Source organism: Dacryopinax primogenitus (genome assembly GCF_000292625.1).
Source record: "Dacryopinax primogenitus strain DJM-731 SS1 chromosome Unknown DACRYscaffold_17, whole genome shotgun sequence".
NCBI classification, from domain to species: Eukaryota; Fungi; Basidiomycota; class Dacrymycetes; order Dacrymycetales; family Dacrymycetaceae; genus Dacryopinax; species Dacryopinax primogenitus.
Genome location: NW_024467214.1, coordinates 598,729 through 619,191, shown reverse-complemented (window position 1 = coordinate 619,191; position 20,463 = coordinate 598,729). Strand labels below are relative to the sequence as shown.

At 52.6% G+C, this 20,463-nt stretch overlaps 8 protein-coding genes across 8 annotated transcripts in view; 2 read left to right on the top strand and 6 right to left on the bottom strand.

The window, feature by feature from the left end:
* Positions 1–95: 95 nt before the first annotated feature.
* DACRYDRAFT_24148 (uncharacterized protein) lies at positions 96–3,052 on the bottom strand. The gene is made up of 4 exons (XM_040773570.1): positions 2,647–3,052; positions 1,884–2,589; positions 926–1,836; positions 96–874 (listed from the first exon to the last, which is right to left on the bottom strand). The coding sequence occupies exons 1-3, from the start codon at positions 3,017–3,019 to the stop codon at positions 984–986; spliced, it is 1,932 nt and encodes a 643-aa protein (XP_040625978.1). The 5' UTR covers positions 3,020–3,052; the 3' UTR covers positions 96–874; positions 926–983.
* A 4,953-nt stretch (positions 3,053–8,005) lies between these two features.
* Positions 8,006–9,589, bottom strand: DACRYDRAFT_24147 (uncharacterized protein). The gene is made up of 5 exons (XM_040773569.1): positions 9,336–9,589; positions 9,199–9,279; positions 9,032–9,135; positions 8,866–8,976; positions 8,006–8,814 (listed from the first exon to the last, which is right to left on the bottom strand). Exons 1-5 carry the CDS (start codon positions 9,475–9,477, stop codon positions 8,203–8,205), a joined length of 1,050 nt encoding a protein of 349 aa, XP_040625977.1. The 5' UTR covers positions 9,478–9,589; the 3' UTR covers positions 8,006–8,202.
* An 861-nt stretch (positions 9,590–10,450) lies between these two features.
* DACRYDRAFT_82988 (uncharacterized protein) lies at positions 10,451–11,815 on the top strand (the record flags this gene model as incomplete). Its single annotated transcript, XM_040776604.1, has 2 exons — positions 10,451–11,309; positions 11,370–11,815. The coding sequence occupies 2 exons, from the start codon at positions 10,451–10,453 to the stop codon at positions 11,723–11,725; spliced, it is 1,215 nt and encodes a 404-aa protein (XP_040625976.1). The 3' UTR covers positions 11,726–11,815.
* A 73-nt stretch (positions 11,816–11,888) lies between these two features.
* On the bottom strand, positions 11,889–12,659 carry DACRYDRAFT_56387 (P-loop containing nucleoside triphosphate hydrolase protein; the record flags this gene model as incomplete). The annotated part of the gene is made up of 2 exons (XM_040775371.1): positions 11,889–11,983; positions 12,035–12,659. Coding segments are annotated over 2 exons (720 nt in total), but the record flags the coding sequence as incomplete, so codon positions are not given.
* Positions 12,660–12,670: 11 nt separating this feature from the next.
* On the bottom strand, positions 12,671–13,600 carry DACRYDRAFT_118351 (uncharacterized protein). The gene is made up of 4 exons (XM_040770566.1): positions 13,571–13,600; positions 13,443–13,520; positions 13,228–13,360; positions 12,671–13,102 (listed from the first exon to the last, which is right to left on the bottom strand). Exons 1-4 carry the CDS (start codon positions 13,581–13,583, stop codon positions 12,976–12,978), a joined length of 351 nt encoding a protein of 116 aa, XP_040625974.1. The 5' UTR covers positions 13,584–13,600; the 3' UTR covers positions 12,671–12,975.
* A 134-nt stretch (positions 13,601–13,734) lies between these two features.
* On the bottom strand, positions 13,735–15,274 carry DACRYDRAFT_24145 (branched-chain amino acid aminotransferase II). The gene is made up of 4 exons (XM_040773568.1): positions 15,043–15,274; positions 14,855–14,993; positions 14,637–14,809; positions 13,735–14,589 (listed from the first exon to the last, which is right to left on the bottom strand). The coding sequence occupies exons 1-4, from the start codon at positions 15,151–15,153 to the stop codon at positions 13,774–13,776; spliced, it is 1,239 nt and encodes a 412-aa protein (XP_040625973.1). The 5' UTR covers positions 15,154–15,274; the 3' UTR covers positions 13,735–13,773.
* Positions 15,275–15,859: 585 nt separating this feature from the next.
* DACRYDRAFT_24144 (uncharacterized protein) lies at positions 15,860–17,669 on the top strand (the record flags this gene model as incomplete). The annotated part of the gene is made up of 3 exons (XM_040773567.1): positions 15,860–15,886; positions 15,934–16,264; positions 16,342–17,669. A coding segment is annotated over exon 3 (481 nt), but the record flags the coding sequence as incomplete, so codon positions are not given.
* Positions 17,670–19,378: 1,709 nt separating this feature from the next.
* DACRYDRAFT_17725 (uncharacterized protein) overlaps positions 19,379–20,463 on the bottom strand; it is a gene marked incomplete at both ends in the record, with an annotated part of 2,031 nt that continues 946 nt past the window's right edge. The window contains one exon of the mRNA XM_040771301.1: positions 19,379–19,978. Coding sequence (XP_040625971.1) covers positions 19,379–19,978 — 600 coding nt within the window. The remainder of the gene's footprint in view (positions 19,979–20,463) is intronic.

The window sequence follows — 20,463 nt, the reverse complement described above, 5'->3', positions numbered from 1 at the left end:
TTTGATCATTGTCTCATATTTGATTATAACCGTTTCGGCGTGATTAGGCCGATTGCTATGTCTACTTCGAGAAAGGAGGAGCTACAGTGGGAGAAGTCATGGTTACTGACACATGCAATCTAGAATAGGTAAAAGCGATGGGCGGCCGAGAACGTGATTTGCTTATTGTACGAATTGATGCAGTTGTAAGGGGGAAGAGTGAATGGAAAACATGATGCGATCAGAGCGTGCGTGAAGGGGAGGTAAGGATCAGGGAAAGGGTGCACAAGTTTGAATCATCAGGATGGACCGGCGTAATCTGCTACCCTATCGGGTACGGAGGAAAAGACGAGAAACCATTTGCAGGAAGGATTAGGCAGAGCAATATGCGTGAAGGGATAGGAACATGATAGGCATGCAGAGACTCTTCCTTGACGGTTGGAGCATCAGCGGACGCTTGAGAGAGCAAGGCGACACATGAATTACAGAAGTGGCACGAGGTTTCCGATCATGGCAACTTGATGTTCTTCTGCAGTTTTGGCCGCTAGTGCGTCGAAGGCGGTCTAGAAGGCGGAGTCGGTTCCTGCTGCCATGGCCTTCGCGCACCGGTCCAGTATACACCCGGAGAACCGGCGTTGGCGAACGGAGCGATCTGCGCATTGGCCCGGGAATAGACCATAGAGCGTGCACGAGGTTGATCTGGCAGTGGAGGGGGCAGAACAAGTGCACCGTTGGGCTGTTGCTGGGCTGGTGCGAACATGACGGGCTGCTGAATGCTGGGAAGAGGGGCCCCTTCGTAGGCGGGGTGGTGGTACCGTAACACCGCTTTGCGAGGCGGTTTTTGATCAATTGGAACTTCAAGAGGCGAAGCGGCAAGGGAATAATAGTAAAGGTCCTAAATTTGAAATCAATACATGATCTTGTGATCAGTGGGTCAAATACTCACGTGAGGTCGAGAAAAGTTAGGCAGACGGGAATGCAGCTGGTATGGAGCGGCCAGCGTCTCAACTGAAGGGGCACGGAACATACGTCCCATTTGCGTGTTGTACCTGCGGTGGCTGCATATGTTGTGCAGCTGGTCCAGGCGGTATAACGGGAGGCACGATGGGGGGTATTGATGGGACGGGCATACAGTACGTGAATGGAACATCGGGTATAACGGATTGCGCGGTGGGCGCTGGTATCGTGTTGCGGTGGGCGGAAGGATGCCTGGAATATGCGGGAACGCGCAGCGGCTGTAGAGTATGTTGCGTTGGCTCTCTATGAAGAGTAGGTTCGCCAGGGATGACAAGAGGTGGAAGTTGGAGAGGTGGGTCGAATCGGTGTCCATTTGACATGGCGGTCCATGCGGTCCCACGTTTCGCGGGAGGTGCAACATGCACCGATTCAGGTGAGAATGCGACGTTGACTGACCGCTTGGCACCTGTACTGGGCAGGGCAGGTGAAAGCGGCTCGTCCTTCACCAATGGGCTTGCATTTAGAATTGGGGATGCGGGCGAGGAATAGAACGCGTCGGTTTGCTCTGTTGGCAAGAAGCCCGCGGAGACCAATGTCACGTCCGGTTGGGGAAGACGGGGCTTGAGTGGAGAGGAAGAGCGTGCACGAACGAGCTTGCGTATCTGCATGGTGCGGGGACGAAGAACAGAGCGTTTATGCAGATATGCAGCATGCTCTTGGTCTCTCGCATGTGCCAAACTCTTCAACGTCTTCAGCCAGGCGTCATACGTTGGACGGCTGACGCAAAGGTTGTGGTTGATACCGTTCAGGAACTCCTCTTCTGCCTTGTTGATGTCGGTTAGGGGTAGGTGGGAGACATCAGACCAGGTCCGGTTCGTGTATGTATTGTCATCCACATACCTACATCAGAGTCAGCAACGACAAACAAAAGGTAGATATATGCGCACTTATTCGCCAACATCAATGCAGCAACAGCCAATCTCGTCTCACTCCCTCTCGAAGCCGGTACTGATGCGCTCTGCCTCAGCTTGTACACGTAGTACAACGCTAGAACGACCACACTTCGACTCAACTGGGTGGTCGATAGTATCCCTTGCATAAACGTGATGAAATCCTTGGAGGGATTAAACTGCATACGTGTTCGTATCTCCTCCTCGATTGGTAGCGAATCCTGCGAATCCTGCTGTTGCTGCTCGGCCTCGGTGAGTGGCAGACCGATCGAGTCAGAGTACCAGATGTAGCACATCATGGAACAAGTATTTCGCGCAAGCGATGTGTTGTCCTTCGTCGCCTTGTCAGGGAAGGGCGTGTCCCAGAACGTCAGTTTTGCAGAGGCAGGGAGGGAGACAACATGCCGGTCAGTAGAGGAAATCGACAACCGGCGCGAGTCGATAGGAACAGATGTTGGATGGGAAACAGTCATCGCTTGCATGGCGTTGGATATCGCATGCACGCGATGCTGTGGTGGCGGAGCCTCTTCTACCACTGGGGGCTCATACTCAATCGGACTAGGCCCCGCACCATTCGAATATGGCCGGGGATTGAAACTCTCGGTTGGGGGTGAGACCGGGGAGTTGTAAAGGGACATTTGAGAGGAACTAGCCGCGGCATTCCGGTATGCCATAAGAGGGTGATTTGAGGGGCCTGCCACCACTATGACATGGTCAGCTTGCCAAAGACCTAGATACTTGGGCGCATATAGCCACTCACCTGGTTGGGACGCAGGCCTTTGGCTTGTCGCAGGCACCTGGAGACTCAGAGAAGTCTTTTGCCTCACGTGGCCTGAGGATGACGGCCTGCCATTCAGCATATGCACTGGTAGCTGCATCTTCTCTGGATATCTCTTCTCCTGCTCCCCAAGTCCTGCGGTAACGAGGGCTGCTAGGTGTGCGGCGAGACGAGGCTCAACCTCTGTGCTCTCGCGCTTCGTAAGTTGCCGTGGCTGGTCCGGAGGTGTGAGGAGTAGGACGTATCGAGCGGGGTCGTAAGATGTTTGAGCGAGGGCACCAGGCATGTGAGAACGGGGACGAGGACAGGAGATGGAGTTAGCAGGCTCTGGATGGGGTGTAAGAAGTAGAGCCATGAGAGAGTGAAGAAGGTCGTGAGTGGGGAGGGGGAGGGGAGGGGAAGGAGAGAGGCGGCGGGAAGGGCATGAGATGGAGCGAAGGGGGAGATGGTTAAGAGGGAAATGAGAAAAGGATCCGGGGAAGAGGAGCAAAAAAGGTTGAGAGAGAGAGAGAGAAAGAGAAGAATGAACGCGGGGATAACGGAAGAGGAAAAGGTTGACTACGGCAGCGCCCCTGGGTGCACTAGAATCACCGCCTACACTTCACCGTTCCCACTTGGCTAAACATATTGAGAACATGTACCGGATATGGCGATCAAATCATATTATGCGTGTAAATTACAATTTATGATACCTGATCAGGTCAGCCCAGTTCGGGACATCGTATTCCGTGTCTATTCGATCCGTGTCGCGCGTCCTCATACCCTTCTCACTCCGACGCTACAGCCGCAGGAGCCGCGCAGCCAATAATCTCATGGCAAGAAAAAGAAGCTCAGGCCCGAGGAGCAGGGGAAGACAGAAAAAAATCTACTAATCAAACACGATGGGGGATTTGGATGCGCCGGCCGGACGGGGGCGGGCGAGGTGGTCCTGTGAGGATGGACGGCTGTTTCTGTTTCAAGCCACGTCAGAGAAATTCCCGGCATACGGCATACGGATACGGATACGGCACAGGGCTAAGGCTGCGGTACAAGGTCTGAGGCAAAAGAGGGAAGAAGAAGAAAGGGGGCCATGCGCCGAGGCAAAGGCGGGGGATGGGGCGGCCGCGGGTGAAATTACCCTCTCCCTTTCAGCATGTGTCTGCGCTTTTTTGCCCCTTCGTCCTCGGGTGGCAGGGGGGGGCCAGTCCTGGGCGATGATGGCAGATGCGAGATCTGCGTAACCGTAAGACCGTGTATTACATGACTGCGTCACATTCCAATCCAGAACCCGTCAAATACTCCTTGCGGGTTCCCAAGTCCCCCTACGATTCAGAACTCCCAGGAGGAAATTAAAAGGGAGAAGAAATATGGAAGAGAAAAAAAAACGGGTCTTACGATACGCGCATGGGCGCCCGCCGCAAGGATTTTTTGGGCCTTTCTGTTTCTGTTTCCCTTCCCTTCGCACGGTCACCGCTCCATTCGCCCATCAACGGGTTCAACCATCGGAACTGCGGTGCATCCCTACACACCAGAGGCCAGGGCAGCGCTGCATGCGCACCACCCCACGCAGGGTTCTGGTTTTGGATTTGCATACAAGCATTGCAAGATAGATACATGATGGCACGCCCGTTCCGGGGTCAATAATCTATGTGTACATGTATGGGTCGGACCCAGCGATGATCTCCACTGGAGACAATCACCGAAACTCCAATCGGACACGCCTGTCTGATCTTGCGTCTCTAAGTGTCTCCGCTCTGGGACCCATTTCAAGCTCGTCCCGCTGAACCGGCTATTCGGGCGCCATTCAACGTTCCCATGGTTTGGGCTCTTGCTCAGAAGGATCGAGAAGCGCGAGTACGTAGCTCATGATGATGCAAGTAAGGATTCGCAATTTTCGTTTGTTTGTTACGGTTTAGTCCGAAGGTGTGCTGGTAACTTTTGCTCCTCACGAAGCCGGCTCCAAGGGAGCGTATTCGATCAATTGGGTCATCGGGCATGCTGGAAAAAGTGAGTGGGAAGCACAGCCGAAACCTGTCCCCCCTACCGTCCGGCGGAATTGGCCAGCCTGCTGCTGACAGCGGGAGAGGGCCGGACGCTAACCCGTGCATCTTTGCATCTGCATCATGACGGGGAGCGGGCATGAAGATTCGAGACTAAATCTGAATTGGGCCAGTTCAGGGGTCTCGCTCCCGTGGAAGGAAATCTCGGAATCAAATTCAACTTCGCTCCCCCTTTAACCCTTTCGCCACTCTCTTCCCCTGAGATCCCGTGTGTGATGACGGAAGAATATGCTACACCGTTACCGAACTTGGTCGACGGGAGGCACTGCCAACACAATCGCAAGACCCAATTTTACCCCGACTCGCCACCTCTTTGTCCACTCTTTCTTCTGCGGTCGTCAACCCGCTGTTCAGAATGACCAGAACAACAGAAAGGAACACATCCGTCACCATTGCCATTCCTTCCTGGCGCACAAGATAGTCTCATCAAGTAGCGTGATGAACAATGATGAAAACGGCGGTAATCAGACTTTGCAATTTGCGCAGACTACCATTGTCTTCGATTCTATTGACTTACGTTTCTTTCTTTTCTTACTCGCAGCAAAAAGGAGCGAGCAAACCGGCCTGCAGATCCCGCTTGCCGTGACGTGCCCCTTCTATCGTAGTACCAGCGTCTGTTCGGGTTGCCCTGTCATCGAGAAAAGAAGAAACGGGACAGCCCCTATCTTGTCTTGTATACCGCCCAGAGTTCTGTGACTGTCGCGCAAGCCGCTTTCCCTGGAGCGACGTGTCGCGCGGTCGCCGTCATGGTCGATGAGGCCACACATACGAACGTCCAAAACTCCCCTTTCCGGTTGTCTCTCTATCATCTTCTCAGACATGCGCCATGTTCACTCGCTCACGACCGCTGGCACTGCGCATCAATCGAACAGGGGTCAAGCCCGTTTGATGCCGTCTCCTGGCGGTCGGGTTTCCTCCTCTGGGCACGTAACCATATAATGTGTGGAATGGATGCTTACTAAGTTTGAGCCTTATATGGTAACCACATGCAACGGCTTCATATTATTATATCTTTTTTTTCTGCCGCCCGCCCTTGATTCACTAAGACGAAGAAGCAAGCTTTTCTAGTGGTTTCTGGCTATCAGCAGATCGGGACTGGACTCTCGGCTGTGAATTGAAGGGTCACTCTATCCGTTGCCTCCCACAATCCCTTATGGTGGTGGCTAAGATGCCATCATTCGCTCTGCCCGCATCCGACCCCTTCCAAGACTCCTCTCTCCGACCCATTTCCAGAACAGTCTGCGCCGCTTGTCCCTTGCTGTTTCCCCGTCATCGCCCGCCCTCCCGGGCGTAATATGACGCTTGGTCATATCGGTGCCCATGCCAATATGGACCACGAGTGGTAGCCTAAATCTCGATCACCGCCCCCACCAGGCGCTCCAGAACTGGCCAATAATTGGGTCTGAAACCCCCGCCGGGGCCGAGCCGTTCCGCCCCTTCGGCCAAGGTTCTTTTCCGAACTTCCAAGTCAACTCGCTTTCAAACCATATGATTAGCATTAATTGTTTGAACAATTAATATGCCCCGTTCGCTTGTCGTATCGAGGACCGTGCCACGCCACCATGTCATCATTTGTCTCAAGCCACGTTGGCGCGCTCACTCAGCCATTACATACCTTCCGAGATGGGTAAATATGACAAGACCCGACAGATACTTGCGTCGCCGCCCGGCTCGGCGCAGTCAATTTCAACCGACGCTCCGTGACGAGTGCGTGACCAGCCCCGAGTTGGGCCATCCGGTGCTATGCATTCCCTTCCTCATTCCCGGATGATCCGCGGACTTCCCCCATCGCCTCCTCACTGAACAATTTTCGCTTTGGAATAGCATGTCATTCGCTTGGAGCAAGCCATGGAACTGTGCAGGACATGCATCGCGAATTGCCCCTGTCTTGTCAATGGCAGAGCATCTCCTGTCAACTAGACTTGCTGGCGATCTAATGGATTCCGATCGGATCACTCATGAAGCTTTTTGGCCATCCGGTTAAGTTCCAAGTCGGCCGGAGTATGTATCATCTACGGGTAGAATCCCATAGAATTGCGGTCGTAATGGAAATCTCCATAATGGGGTATTCTTCTATATTCTGCGCTCATAACACTGTGCTTCGCGGCTCTTCTCTCCACAATCGCGCTGCACCCATACCCTTGTTACGAATGAGGGCGTCGAATGTTCGCGAACGGGCCGAAGAGATCCGGCGACACGGGCGTCACTGCCATCCATCTGGAGAAGCTTACCATAACGGCGGGGTTCTACGGTCAAATTCTATTTGTTCGCGATTGTGCGTGGGCGTGCTGGCTCATGCAACACGCTTCTTACTTCATTGTTCCCGACTACCGCGACCGCCTGATTTCCAAGGCCCTGTTGTATCGGTGTGCGAATGTAGCGCGTGTTCCGCTCCTGAGACACCGACAAACGCTCGCAAGGCGTTCTGTTTGCCCTGGTTGGCGTACCTCTCGACCTGTCCCTTCCTTCAACCGGCTAAAGGCCAGCAGACGACGACGGGAAATCAATGCCCCTGCCTCGGATTCTCCGTCTGTTTTCATCAACATACCAAACAAAAGGCTGTCTGTGCGAGAAGTTCGGCAGGCTCAGCGCTTGGGTTATCCCGACCTAATTCGAGCATGCTATGTCCCCTTTGTAGATGGATCGACACACTTACGTCGTCGTACGTGCGTAACTCTTGCATTCCCGCACCACCAGCGATCAGGAACACTGTGACTCCTGCCTTGTGACTGCCCGACCTAACACGGTTCATTAGACACAGCAACCATAATATATTGCTCTCCCACAGGTTGGGGGACCGGTGACTCTGTGAAAAGAAGGTGTGGACGTTTCAGGAACGGATCAGTCCGTCCAAGAACGCCACGTTCGTACATGCTCCACGTCGCACCCTTTAGTCTCCTATTCCAGAACTTCTTTTCCGATCTGATTCTTGATGGTGAAGCTTTTTGGAGCCGTGATAGTTGCACAAGATGCAGTCGTCAAAGTACCCTGACAATGTACCTCCATATCGTCTACGATCTCATACGGGCAACAGGCGCATCAATGTGTCGTTACGCATCTCCGCAATTTGGAAAGGGACATCGTGATGAAATCGGCGGAGATTGTACGTCGAGAGAGAGGTACCAGAATCCTACACAGGTACCGGAAGCGAACAGGATAGCAGGCTATTTGGCGGGCGGCATCCTGCGCAAACATCGGAGCACGAATATGGGGATCTGCACCAATTTGCCAGATACATAATGGAATTGGACAAGGGCTCGGCCGATTATCAAAATCGGGTGAGGGCAGGGCCAGGCGTGTGCGTTGCGATGATATGCGATAGAAGTCCATGAGTATGGAACTAGGAAAACTTCTATAAGTACTACACATGTGCGGAATAGTCAGCAGTCTCCCTAGCGCGCGGAACCGTCCTGAGGCATGCTCGATGAAGTCAGAATTGGATGTGAGGATACAAAGTCAGTCAGTAGGGTGAGGAGTCCATTGCATCTCTCCTTCCCCGTCAATACCGGTCCGCATACCCTCCCTGCGGCGGGTAGTGTGATCCGTACCCCTGGTAATATTGTTGTCCGCTTACGCCACCAACGAGGCTCGCTGGAGCACCGCGGTAGTTGCTCTGCAAATCCTCCTCGGGGTAATCCAGCCCCACACCTCCACTTGGTGAAGATCCGGCTAGCAATGGATCCTTGACTTCCCATACGGCCGCCTTGTTTCCTACGCTGAATTCGAGATCCTCCTTCGTAATCGAATCCCAATACTTGTATACCATCATCACGCTCAAGAGCATGCAGAGCGTGAAGATGAAAACACCGTCGATGTAGTGCGAGACAGCATCGCAGATCTGGATGCTGAAAGCAAACAGAACGACCTGGGCGACAGCGAAGAATGCAGTGCCGAACAGGATGTCGCCAACTGGCCAGCGATCTTCCAGAGTTCGAATGACGAGGACGAGTTGGGCGACAATGTAGACGACCACGCAAATTGCCGGCCATATTAGGTATACGACCCACAAACCCACAGGGGTGAAATAGCTGAAGCCAGCGAACTCGAGGAACGTCGCAATGGCAATGAAGAACGACACGCCGAACACGACAAAGCAGCTAATGCGGAGTGACTGCATGGGCCGTGAGATCTGCCGTTTACCGCGGATCTTGAGAAGACATACCCATAAGGACAATGGTGTACCGTCTTCTGCGAACTGAAACCCAACGAAGCCGTTGACAAGAAGACACCAGTATGTCGCAGAAATGAGACCGGTGTAGATAGCAGCGAACCACTTGGAGCAAAGATAGTCAGTTACATGCCTGTATATGGACCTGACCCGCACGCACTGGGTATACTGGACTTGCTGTTGGTATGATACCCGAGTCCAAGAACATCGCGAGGAACTCGATGAGAATGTACATGTAGAAAAAGGTGACAATTTCTTTTCGGCCTGTTGTGAAAGATCAGACGTCTTCCCGAGAACGGAAAGCCGGAAAGCAGTGACTGCACGCACCGACAGCCGTGTATTTTACTCGAATATGATAGATCATGATTGCGGTCATGAGGATTGCGACGATGTGGATAAAGCATGTTGCTGGGTACTGGATCAGATACTGTCTCGATGGATGGTTTGATGTGACCGGAACGCACCAGGTTGAAAGATGAGGTTCCCTGCAACCTCGACATTCCGACTATAGCATGTTGGCTCGGTGCCCTGTGCGCTCCCCACAAGCGGACATATCACCAGCGCGGCGGCTCCACATATGTCGTCGAACGACCCAAACGCGACCATGACAGATTAAGAGAGCGATAGAGAGAACAAGTTCGTAATGAGAGCAAGCGAGTGATTAGGTTAAGGAAAGCAGACAATGAGGAGGAGGAGATGAATGGGCGTTGGGGTCGTGGAGTTGGACCGCGAGGACGACGAGCACGGTCGTCGATGATGGCCTGCACTGAACAGCCTCCGGTTGACAGTGTTGCACGTGCCCATTTCTGCTTCCGCATCCCCTTGTCTACTTTTGAACCAGAACCACCACTGTGACACGTATAAAAACTGTGACAGCGTTCTCACGAATACTTGGAACGGACATTTGCTGCGAACTAACTCATTCTGTTACTCCTATTAGAGAAATCATGTGGTGAGGAGTTGTTCTTATCACTCCATGTCCGATTCGTCATTGTTGGTACTCTGACGGGTCATGAATCATTACATTTATCATCCTTACACGAAACAGGAACAACGATGGAATAACGGAGGACACGGGATGATTCGGTGAGTTGCAGTTCTATCCTACCTTGTTGCAGCACACGATGAACACCCGATCATCCTTGTTCTTTGAGCATGAGGTCCCCGTCTTCGGACGAGGCACGCCTTTGCGAAGACGATGAACTTCTGGGTCAGGCCAAAGGCCTCCTCTGATTCTGCCTCAAACGTCGCTTGTATTGGTGAACCTGTGAACTGACCAATCTGTTCCTTCAGATTAGCTGCGGTGGTCTTCGCCGTATAAAGGGGAGTCGTAGCCGAAAGTGGAGAAAGAAGGACACGTAGGCAAATCCCTCACCATTTTGTTGCTTCGGGCATGTTACGCTCACAGACTGAGTAATTAATGGTTGTATAGGCATAGGTAGTAATTGTCAAGCGTAAATACTTATCGGTAGAAAAAACAATCATTCAACGTTACGAAATCACGTGTTTGATATGTTGGCTCCGAAAAGGGTCGTTGAAAGTGAAGGATCGAATACATCTTCGCAGCCTTTCTCATGTCATGATCTTGCTCAAGTCACGACAGCGGGTCTTCATCGCCTGTTTGGTGTTTGGTGTTGTTTGCTTGCTCTGCCGATTAACAATATGGGACGACGCATCTGGTTCCATTCCCGGACGATGGACTCCAATATTTCGTTCACTCACCTTTCGTGAAAGAGTGGCATCCATCCGGGCCGCCGATCGGTACAAGCACTCCAAGTCACTGGGCGTATTCTCGCGCATATATGTTGTCAGTCTACCTTCCCGCATAGACAGGAGAGAGCGGATGCAGGAGCTGGCAGAAGCACTGGGCATCGATGTGGAGTACTGGAATGCTACGGATAAGAATTCGCCTCTTGTCGCGGATCTGATGGAACGAAGACGGCAGCGCATACAACTAGATACTTCGACACTCCAAGATTTGGACAAAGCAAGAAATTCGACCAGGAAATCCAACGCAATCTGGCCTTCGGATGTGCTCGCCAATCAGGATAATCCACTGGCTTCTCCTCTTGGTCTGAAATTTGCAGACCTCTGGGAACTTTCTCCGTCGGCCCCGCACTCTTCTGCCCTTATTGAGCCTCTTCCCCTGTCCCTTGCCCCCGACAATCGGCCCGCTATACCCTGCGCTGGACCGGACGACGGCCTGTATGCGCCTCAGACACCCCAGGAAGTTCAGGATCTGCCCCCTTGGCGTATTCTTTCCCCCGGCATGCTCGCCTGCTGGCATTCGCACGTCGGTCTCTTAAGGCGATTCACTGAATCTCACGACGATGCCATCTTGATTCTAGAGGATGACGTGGATGTAGAGTTCGATATTGAGACTCGGCTCCACCGCGTATGGACTTTCCTACCAAAAGATTGGGATGCCGTGTACCTGGGTGAGTAATACTGGAAGAAACCGAACAAGACAGACATTCACCCTGGCTTCGTCTGCGCAGGCCATTGTTGGTCCGCGGAACAGACTCATCCTTCCTTCCCTGAAGCCCCGGCCATTCGCCCGTCGTACACGCCCAAATGCACGCACGCGTACGCAGTATCGCGCCGCGGGGCATACCGACTCATACGGCATCTTCGAGCCCCTGCTTTCGCCTACAGCCGGGCCCTCGATCAGGCATATGTGTATCTCATCCAGCGCAAGAGGATCAAGGCGTTCTCCTTTTACCCAAGCATTGCCATCCAAACGAAGGATTTGTCATCGGACATATTCCCCGGAAATGGAAGTTCATGGCGGGATTTGCTTGCGGACAGCACGATGGAGCGCATACAATTAGTGCAAGAACATGGCAGCGCCTAGTACGTCATGTGGCTTTTCACAACACTTTTATAGTCATCCGCTTCGATTATCCAACGCCAGCGTGACGCCACAATCCATCATTGACACCGATCCGTCCCTCTTGACAGCTTCTGTCCTGCAACCGACCAACAAATCTTTGGATCACACAGTCGCCTGAACCTGCTCAGTCACCCAATGGCAGTGTTGATAAGCCTGGATCATGCACGCTTTTGATGATACGCGTTGGAGCCATCATGTTCGCCTCGAGGAAATCTCCGTCTAGTGCAGAGTCAGCAACATGGACAAATGATGATTCAGCGAGGACCTCACTGGGCATATCGTTATTCTCCGCACGCCAGACGGCCTCATCCATATCCTTCGCCACACCTGTAGCAACATGTCGCAAGAGTATTCGTGCCGTGGCCATCTTGGAATCCGCTTCTACGAACCATCTTTCGTCTAGTAGCGCACTCGCGTTCTTCCACCCATCAATTCCCAGGAACGTATACAAACCCTCGAGAATAATGATTCTGGCTGTTGGAGGTACGATGATGCTGTTCATCACAGGATCTTTAGCCGCATGGTCGAAAGAGGGCGCGGTGATGATGACCGGTTCTGAGTGAGGACCCGTTAGTATGGGTTGGCGTAGTTTGGAGACGAGGTCGTAGTAGCCCACGTCGTCGAATGTGAATGCAGCCCCCCGTCGGTCATACGCTTCCTTTACGTCAGGAAACGTATCAAGCATCGCTCGTGTGTGGTGGAAGCCGTCCTGCGGGATGCAGAGGGCAATGTCGGGGTTCGTGCGTGTTGCGGCATCATCCGTTATCGAGGTGGACTCTCGCGGATGTCTGCGGTGATGTGCTAGGTAGAGATGGTTGACCGCCTTGGTAAGGAGAGAGGCGAACGTGGTCTTGCCGCTGGCAGGTCGGCCGCAGATGCCCACAAGGAGACGCTGATCATCAGGCAGCCTTGCATTGCATGTAATCAGTTGGACGTTCCCGACGTGCGTATGGAAAGCATCTGAACCTGGCTAGTCTATCTACGAGGTACGCTGCCCCATCTTCCACGGCCCTGTCCATTATCGTCGCATGAGAGAAGGATGTCGAGCTGTAGGAGGGATGTTGTTGATGTTGACCGTGCACTACCCGAACAAGGTGATCGTCGCCAGCAGACAGCACGCGACTCCTTCGCCCACACCTCTCCCCTACACATCCGCCAGCGTAAATCCACTACCTCATGTTCATCATCTACAAATCCCCATACAGGCATTCTCATTGGCCCTGTCCGGTAGCCCGGGCTGCACGAGCTGCCTTCTCTGCTATTCTCTCTTTTACTCGCCCAAGCCGCTGATCCAGCACCTCACGTTCTGCCTCGAGCATTTTCGCTTCTTCAATCAGACTTGTACGGGTTTGCACGGGATCGTGTACAAGGGGCGGTGAAGCATTGAGCAGAGCGGGAATGAACAGGAGAATATAAACGTCAGGAGGTATAGATTTGGCGGTGTAAGGCAGGGAGGGACGTACGCGCTTCTCCTCTTCCCTCTCTCCTTCGGGTCGTCGGACGGTGGAAGAGCCGGAGCCGGGCCAGAAGGGGCATCCAGCAGCTCCTTGTCCCCCCTAACCCAAGCGTCTAGCTTCGTTCCAGCGATAAAGCAGACTGCGCATAGCGGTGAGCGACTGACGATCGGCAGGGAGAGAAAGACGAGCGCGTCCACTCGCTGGCTTGAGTTGATACTTACAAGGCACCACCACTGCGGAGAGCGTGAACAGTACCAACAGATTGCGTGGTGGTCCTCTAGGCTGCTGCGGTATCCTGTGTCTCCTATCAGCCCGGAGCGCAGAAAAGAACAGCGGGGAAATTACGTGTTTTTGGTCGACATGAGGTGAACGTCGGTCAGGGTGTGGTGGACATGAGGTGATGGGACGAACAGAGATGTACTCAATATGGATAATACGAATTTCGCCAAATGTTATTCAAGAAAACAATATCATTAGTAAGGTAGTATTTACCATAGATCACAACAAATATATCCATTTTCTAATGCTCGGACACCGATGACAAAAACACTTTCACTCGTCGCACGGCACACTCCACACATGCGTCCTCCTCGCCTCCTGGATAGCCATGATCTCCTCCCTGACCGCCTTCGCTACGGGTCCGAATCCGCTCGCACCTGTTTCTTCAGCGATCTCTTTCCCTTCTTCCCCGTACCCGATTCTATTGATGGGCACGAGCACAGCAGCGGTGCCTACGCCGAAGACCTCTGCTAATCTGCCCGCCTCAGAGTGCTCAACTAGCTCCGCGATAGGCATATGGCGCTCTTGGACGTGCAGGGTGAGCTCCGCTGGCAGACCGGGAATGGGAGCATTGAGCATATGAGCGCGTGTGAGGTCGAGGACGGACTGGCGGGTCACACCCGGAAGGATCGTCCCGTCCAGTGGGGGGGTTATCACGTCGAGTGAGCCATCCTCCCGACGGAGGACGACGAACGCGTTCATCTGTCCTACCTCTCCTAGATGGTCATCGTCCCCAAAGAGCCAGAGGATCTGATTGTATCCTTGCAGCGAGGCATCGTGCGTAGGCCGGAGCGTAGGTGCATAATTCAGCGCAAGCTTGTGCCCGCCGGTGCCGCCTGGCCAAGCACGGCGAACGCGCGACTCTGCGTAGAGGGAGATAGGGCGGACAGGTCCCGGGAAGTAGGGACCACTGGGGGAGAGGATAACAAGTAGCGTGGCGGACGTCGAGGGAGTTACGCCGAAGCCGCAACGGGTGCCGAACATGGTTGGGCGGATGTAGAGGCTGCATCCTGGTGCAGTAGGGATCCACCGTTTCTCCACCATCACGAGTGTCTTGATCAGCTTGAGCAGTGCTTGCTCGTCGAACGGCTATCTCTAATCAGCATGGGAATCCTGGCGAGTGGATAGTGACATACCGGGAGGGCAAGCCTATCCGCGCTGCGCTTCATACGTGCCATGTTCAGATCCGGCCTGAACAGTCGCGGTCGTCCATCTGCACCCATGTATGCCTTCATCCCCTCAAAGATATTTGTCGCGTACTGAATGCAGGATGCCATAGGGTCGACCTGCATCGGTCCGTAGGGCTCGACTACTCATATCAGCTGAAGGTTCAAGCAGCATCGCGGTTGCTTACTGGAAGGTGCGGACCAGCCGAGCTCGGGAGAGTAGTTCAAGACGAGCATGTGGTCCGTGTGGACTGTCCCAAAGGTCAGAGTCTCCGGTGCCGGCACTGGTGTCAGTTCGGACTTGAGGTGAAGGGTGAGCTTAGAGGGCTGTAAGGTCGTCAGTCTTCCGCTATTTTGGAAGTGAGTAGGTACTCACATCAATGTCGTGTACATGCTCTGTTTCCTGTTGGACCTTCTTGACCGAGTCAGACGAGGCGCCATTTGTGCCATTTGTGTGCACAGGAGTCTCGATCGCGACGGGAGCCATGATGACACTTGAAGAGGAAGATGCGATTATGTTAGTTGGTGATTCCTTCCCCGTTCCAAGGTCTTTTATACGAGCACTGTAGATGACAAGCCAAGAATCCTCTAGGAGATGGTGGTAGAAAATCAAGTGCTCGAGAGGGTAAGGAACGGACGGTTGAGAGTCGGGAGAGGAGCGGGACCGGGTTTTTAGTGTTTCGTGCGTGGCCCCATTAAATTTCTGCCCAGTCCAAAATAGGCTCCGAAGTCAGGGCAACGGGCGCTTCCTGTGAGCCGGCTACCGTGACTCGATGTACACTTTATCGTTCCAATATCCATGTTATTTCAATAATTGGATAAACACTTCACTCACTATACTGCCCCATCGCCCATAATATCACGACATTTTCGGTCCTTATCAAGAAACCCTATTTCACGAGGCGACTGGTTAAACTTCGCTTATAACTTATCTGTGACCAAAGTCCCGTTAACATAAACGTGATATTGCCTAACCTAAATCAGGAGCGGTCTTTGCATTCGATACAGCCTAGATGCTCCGGACATTGATGCTGGCTGGGCGATACGGGCCGTCTTTCTATAGACCGATGAGCACAGGCGCCGACATATGAACAGAAACCGACCGTCCGCCGTCTCAGGTCTCTCTTCTCACCACATCAATCGGCTAGTTTTTCTGCGTCTATCATTGCTACTGTCCATTGAGATCAGCTATATTGTCCCAGCATATCCACCCAGGTAGGGTGAGTGTCCCATCTTGCGCAGTTGTCCAGTGCTAACATCCGCAAAGGCCCCTGCAACAGGGCAAAAGCATAGACTGTGCCTGCTTGATTATCCATTCGACAAGACATCGTCATGCAATACAAGGCAGGTTTGCCCATCGATTAGCGCCTTGATTGTGGCGACAATTCTACTACTCGATACATCCATGGATCGGTTCTGGGAAGCATATCAAATTCAAGGCGGAAGATGAAACGCTCTCGATGTTGCCCTCTCTCCCAGCTCGATGCTCGTCAACACCAATATATCCCGTTCCTGGGGTGCAGAACCACTGTGAGGAAGTGCTTTGAAGCCTCTGATGAGTGGAGAACTACGTCGGCTCACGCAGCCTTGGTTCTTATGTGCGTTGCTGTAGACAAGCATGAAGAGGGACAAAGGACTGATAATGCCCGTATGTGCGGCACTTTACGATCTATAGCATGCGTCTGACACATGCTAGGATGGGCCAGTTGCGAAATCACGGATCTCTTCGATACACCACACTTATCTTGTTGTTTCGATGGTGCCCGTGCGGAGCTGGTCCCACCCCCGTGTCACTAGTTGGCAAGTTTCCATCCTGAAACTTGGAGGTTCGACAACTTCAAGTTTGAAACTTGCACTCCAGTGTCTCCGATCAACATTTGTGTGTGTTATTGGACAGGGTCCGAACATGCCACACGTCCGACTGCACTGGTCCGATTCCGTGAGGCACTGCTTTCCTTAGAGAACTCTATTGATGCTAGGGAGATTGTCTCTGGCCGCGAAGGCGACTGTATTGGCAGGACTATTGTCCATTCAAAGGACAGTACTTCCACCATTCCGACGCTAAGGAGGCGGATGCACTTCAGTTCTGTAACTTCCCAAATGAACACCGGTTTGCCACGATCGTTGAAAGGGCTTACTCAACGGTTGTCAGTTTTCTAACATTTGGCTAGTGACTCCTCAGGATACGGCTCAGCAATACTCAGCCTCCATTCATTTGGTTATGGTTCTACGCATTGGTAATTCAACATGGCACGCAACAGATGACACAGCTTCCGATCATGAGCACCCCTGCGTGACTTCTTCGAGTCTATATAAGGACACCAGTCTGTGATCGTGGTTTCGCACCTAACAGGCAAAGGTGCAGGTTCACCTAGACACTTCACATCCCACTCGACGTCTTCTCTCTTCACGACTACCTGCTGGTCAGGAATCCACGACTTTTTACGACCACTACTATATACCTTCATAAAGCACGCTCGATTGAATTCCAACCTTCGAATTCTACCCGAACATCACTATGCAGATCACTTCCGTCGTTGTTTTCGTCGCCCTTGTCGCCGGCATCGCAGCCAACCCCCTTACCAATGATCCGAGCGGTCTTCCCACCGAAGGAGGAAAGGAGATCGAGGCCATGACATCCGAGCTTTGCGGGGCGCCCGGTGGGCTGGCGGGTGAGCTCGGGCAGAGGCCATCAAAGACGATCAGCCAGCCCTCCACAGCCAACAGGAGGCGCGCGTTTATGGAGGGTGAGAGATTCGGCGAGCAAGCGATGAAGAACGCGTTCATCAAAGGCGTACTTTTCGGTGAGCTGGAGGAGACCGAGAGATTAGCGTCCGATCGTCTGCGCGAAATCGAGGAATTGGAAGGATACCGTGGTCATCGATACCACGGCCATCATCACGGTCATCACAGGCGGCACGGCCACCACCACCACGGTCACCATGGGCGGCTCGGGCATTTCCGACACCATCATCGGGGTGGTATCCACCGTCGGCTGAGGCACAAGCACTCGATGCCTGAACCCACCCCTACGGAGGACGTAGCATCAGCGTCTCCTGCACCCAAATCGGCGCCCACATCCAAGACTGAAGCCAACGCTGGTGTCGAAGTTGTGGTGAACAATATTGTGAACGGTGCGGCTGCTCCGGCACCTGCGGCTGACGCTGCAGCTGGCAGTGATGCTGCTGCCATGAAGGCCCCGACTTCTACTTCTGCGGCTGCGCCGGAGCCATCAGTTGACGCCGTTGCCGCAAAGGCTGCTCCTTCCCCCAGTCCTACGGCTGCACTGGTGCCATCGGTTGAGGCCGCAGCGAGCAGTGCTGCCGCCCCTGCGTAAGTCACTTCTTCTTCAGGCCCTGCTCCTGCCGCTTCGACGGGTATTGGTCGAGGAGCTTGGAGGAGCTCGAGTGAGGGTTCATCCTTTTGAAGAGGAGCGAGCGTACACAGTATCATTGAGGCTTTTCATATTGTAGTAGCATATGCCGTGTGTCGTTGCAGTCTTAATTGTAGCGAAAATATTATCTTATCATGCATGGGTCAATAAGCCACTAGAGAGAGTTTCTAGTACTTTCAGCAGATGAGAAATACGAATGCCGTGATATTGTAGTGCCAACTTATTTGCTATCTAGGTAAATTTAAAGATGAAATACGCTGGCTTGATATCATTGATGTATATACACTTCCTATATAAATCCATATTATCTCAGTAATTGGATAAAAACTACTGTACACTCATTCACAACGCTGCTCCATCCCCCACAATACAATGACAGTGCCTGTACTTGTTGCGAGGCGACAGTTCACTGTAAGCATCCTTTACAGTCTATCTGTGATCAAGTCCGGTAAACATAAAAGTGATATTGCCTAACCTAACTCAGGAGCGGTCCTTGCATTCGATACAGCCTAGCTCCAGACATATTGAAGGGTTGTCTTGCTACAGACGCCCATGAGCACTGTGGACCGGCGCCGACAGCAGCCGACCCGGAGGATGAAACGTTTTGGATGCTGCCGTCTCTCCCAGCTCGATGCTCATCAACGCCAAGTATCTCAAGAGTTGATTGAGTACGTTCCCGCTCCTGGAGCGCAGAATTAGAGCGGTCCATCGTGAGGAAGTGCTTTGAAGCCTCTGGTGAGTGGAGAGCTAGTTCGCCTTACGCAGCCTTGGTTCTTGTGTGCCTTGCTGTTGACAAGTATGAATGAGAATGCCCCTTTTGTGCAACGCTCACGAGATATAACGTGCGTCTCCCATTTGCGTAACCACGGATCTCTTCAATACTCCACACTTGTCGTCTTGTTTCAATGGTGCTCGCTGCCTCCCCGTTTCACCGAGCCTATCGCTGCAGGCTGCCATTCTCATTTAACTCATTTTACGCATTCAAAGCTGAAACACAGAGAACTGCATAGAGTGACTGGGCACCGTCGACCTGTGACTGCTGCCTTCTATCGCACATTAGTGTACGGATCGCTCCACGACCCTGTCACCCATTAGCGACGATTCCCACACTTTCTCTGTTCCAGCAAAATTCCAGCGGTATGGCTACCCGATTCCGGCCAAATTGACTCCGTAGGATCAGGGCAACGCGGGTTCCTCTGCAAAGGTCAGGCCAGATGCTGAGCCCCCCTGGCTACAAGTTGCATTGCACAATGCTTCACATAGGGATCAACATAATTCATTGAAGTTAACTATTATCAATAATAATGATATTCATAGTTCATTGTTGAGCAAAGAAGAACAACCCATTGTGCAGCACTGCAACATTGATTCCCTGCTGAGTGTTCATGATGTCATGAAATGGGAGATGATTGACACTTGTCTTGGGCACTGACAGTACTTGAGCTGCTGTCATTGCAGCATTGGGCATTGTCCACATTCTCTTTGTTGGCGGAGGAAAAGCAGGGCAAGGCTGGGCAGCAGCAGAGGTAGGGTTAGGCAGTGGAACAGGGAACATTGCTGCATTGAGGAAGGAAGGGGTTTGCTGGATCTGGGAAGAAGGCATTGAGCTGTTTGACCCTGCTGGACATTGTACCACTGGTCCTATGATGCTCTTGGCAGCATGTTGCTCTGCATCCAGCTCTGGAAAAGGCTGTTTCCTACTTGCTGGTGCCCTTGGTTTTGTGAGAGCCTTCCTCACCTCAGCAGTATGGTGCTTCTCCTCTGCCTCCTTCTCCCTTTCAGCATTGCGGCACTGGAGCTCCTCAGGCAACATTGTCCAGAAGAAGCACTGCCCACTGTCCAGTGCTCCTTGTATCTTCTGTAAGTCTGCCATATTGGAGACCTCTGAGGGATTCTGCAAGGTCAGAAGCAGCCAACCCTGTAAAGTGATGTGATACTGATCTTGAATGTCAGGGCCAAAACATTTGTATGACATGGTGATCACCAGGTTATTTGTTTTCAGTGCTGAGGCTCAGCAGTCAACATTGCATCAATGTAGCAGTGCATCAAACTCACGAAGACACTCATTCAGAGTGGAACATATGTAAGCTTTCAGGGCTATCACACAGCTCTGCACATTTGCAGCCAGACCTACATTGTTGCAATGAGCAATGTAACCATGTCATTTTGAAGAGATAGCTGACCTTGTGCACCACCACTGACACAGAATGCTTCCAAATTCTGAGCTAGCATCAGAGGTTTGATTCTCATAACCTCTCAGAAGAAGCACATGCAGAGGTCATCACCAAAGAAGGTCAGTTTAGTGTTATCCTTGATGTTGCCATGGATGATAATGCCACATGCTGTGAGGGCAACACAGGCTGACTAAGTCTGCTCACCTAAGAGTGCCAAGAGTCTAAGCAG

Bases quoted from the DNA above. Each gene is read 5' to 3' on its own strand.
- DACRYDRAFT_24147 (XM_040773569.1), bottom strand. From the start codon at position 9,477: ATGGTCGCGTTTGGGTCGTTCGACGACATATGTGGAGCCGCCGCGCTG. The intron at 9,136-9,198 runs GTGCGTGCAGTC...CTTTCACAACAG, and splicing joins AGTAAAATACACGGCTGTCG to GCCGAAAAGAAATTGTCACC. The intron at 8,815-8,865 runs GTATGTCTTCTC...CGGCCCATGCAG, and splicing joins GTACACCATTGTCCTTATGG to TCACTCCGCATTAGCTGCTT.
- DACRYDRAFT_24148 (XM_040773570.1), bottom strand. From the start codon at position 3,019: ATGGCTCTACTTCTTACACCCCATCCAGAGCCTGCTAACTCCATCTCC. The intron at 2,590-2,646 runs GTGAGTGGCTAT...ACCATGTCATAG, and splicing joins AAGGCCTGCGTCCCAACCAG to TGGTGGCAGGCCCCTCAAAT. The intron at 1,837-1,883 runs GTGCGCATATAT...ACTCTGATGTAG, and splicing joins GCATTGATGTTGGCGAATAA to GTATGTGGATGACAATACAT.
- DACRYDRAFT_24145 (XM_040773568.1), bottom strand. From the start codon at position 15,153: ATGGCTCCCGTCGCGATCGAGACTCCTGTGCACACAAATGGCACAAAT. The intron at 14,810-14,854 runs GTAAGCAACCGC...TGATATGAGTAG, and splicing joins CGGCTGGTCCGCACCTTCCA to TCGAGCCCTACGGACCGATG. The intron at 14,590-14,636 runs GTATGTCACTAT...GATTAGAGATAG, and splicing joins CGGATAGGCTTGCCCTCCCG to CCGTTCGACGAGCAAGCACT.
- DACRYDRAFT_118351 (XM_040770566.1), bottom strand. The intron at 13,361-13,442 runs GTAAGTATCAAC...CGCTATGCGCAG, and splicing joins CTCCGCAGTGGTGGTGCCTT to TCTGCTTTATCGCTGGAACG. The intron at 13,103-13,227 runs GTACGTCCCTCC...AACCCGTACAAG, and splicing joins AGAGGGAAGAGGAGAAGCGC to TCTGATTGAAGAAGCGAAAA.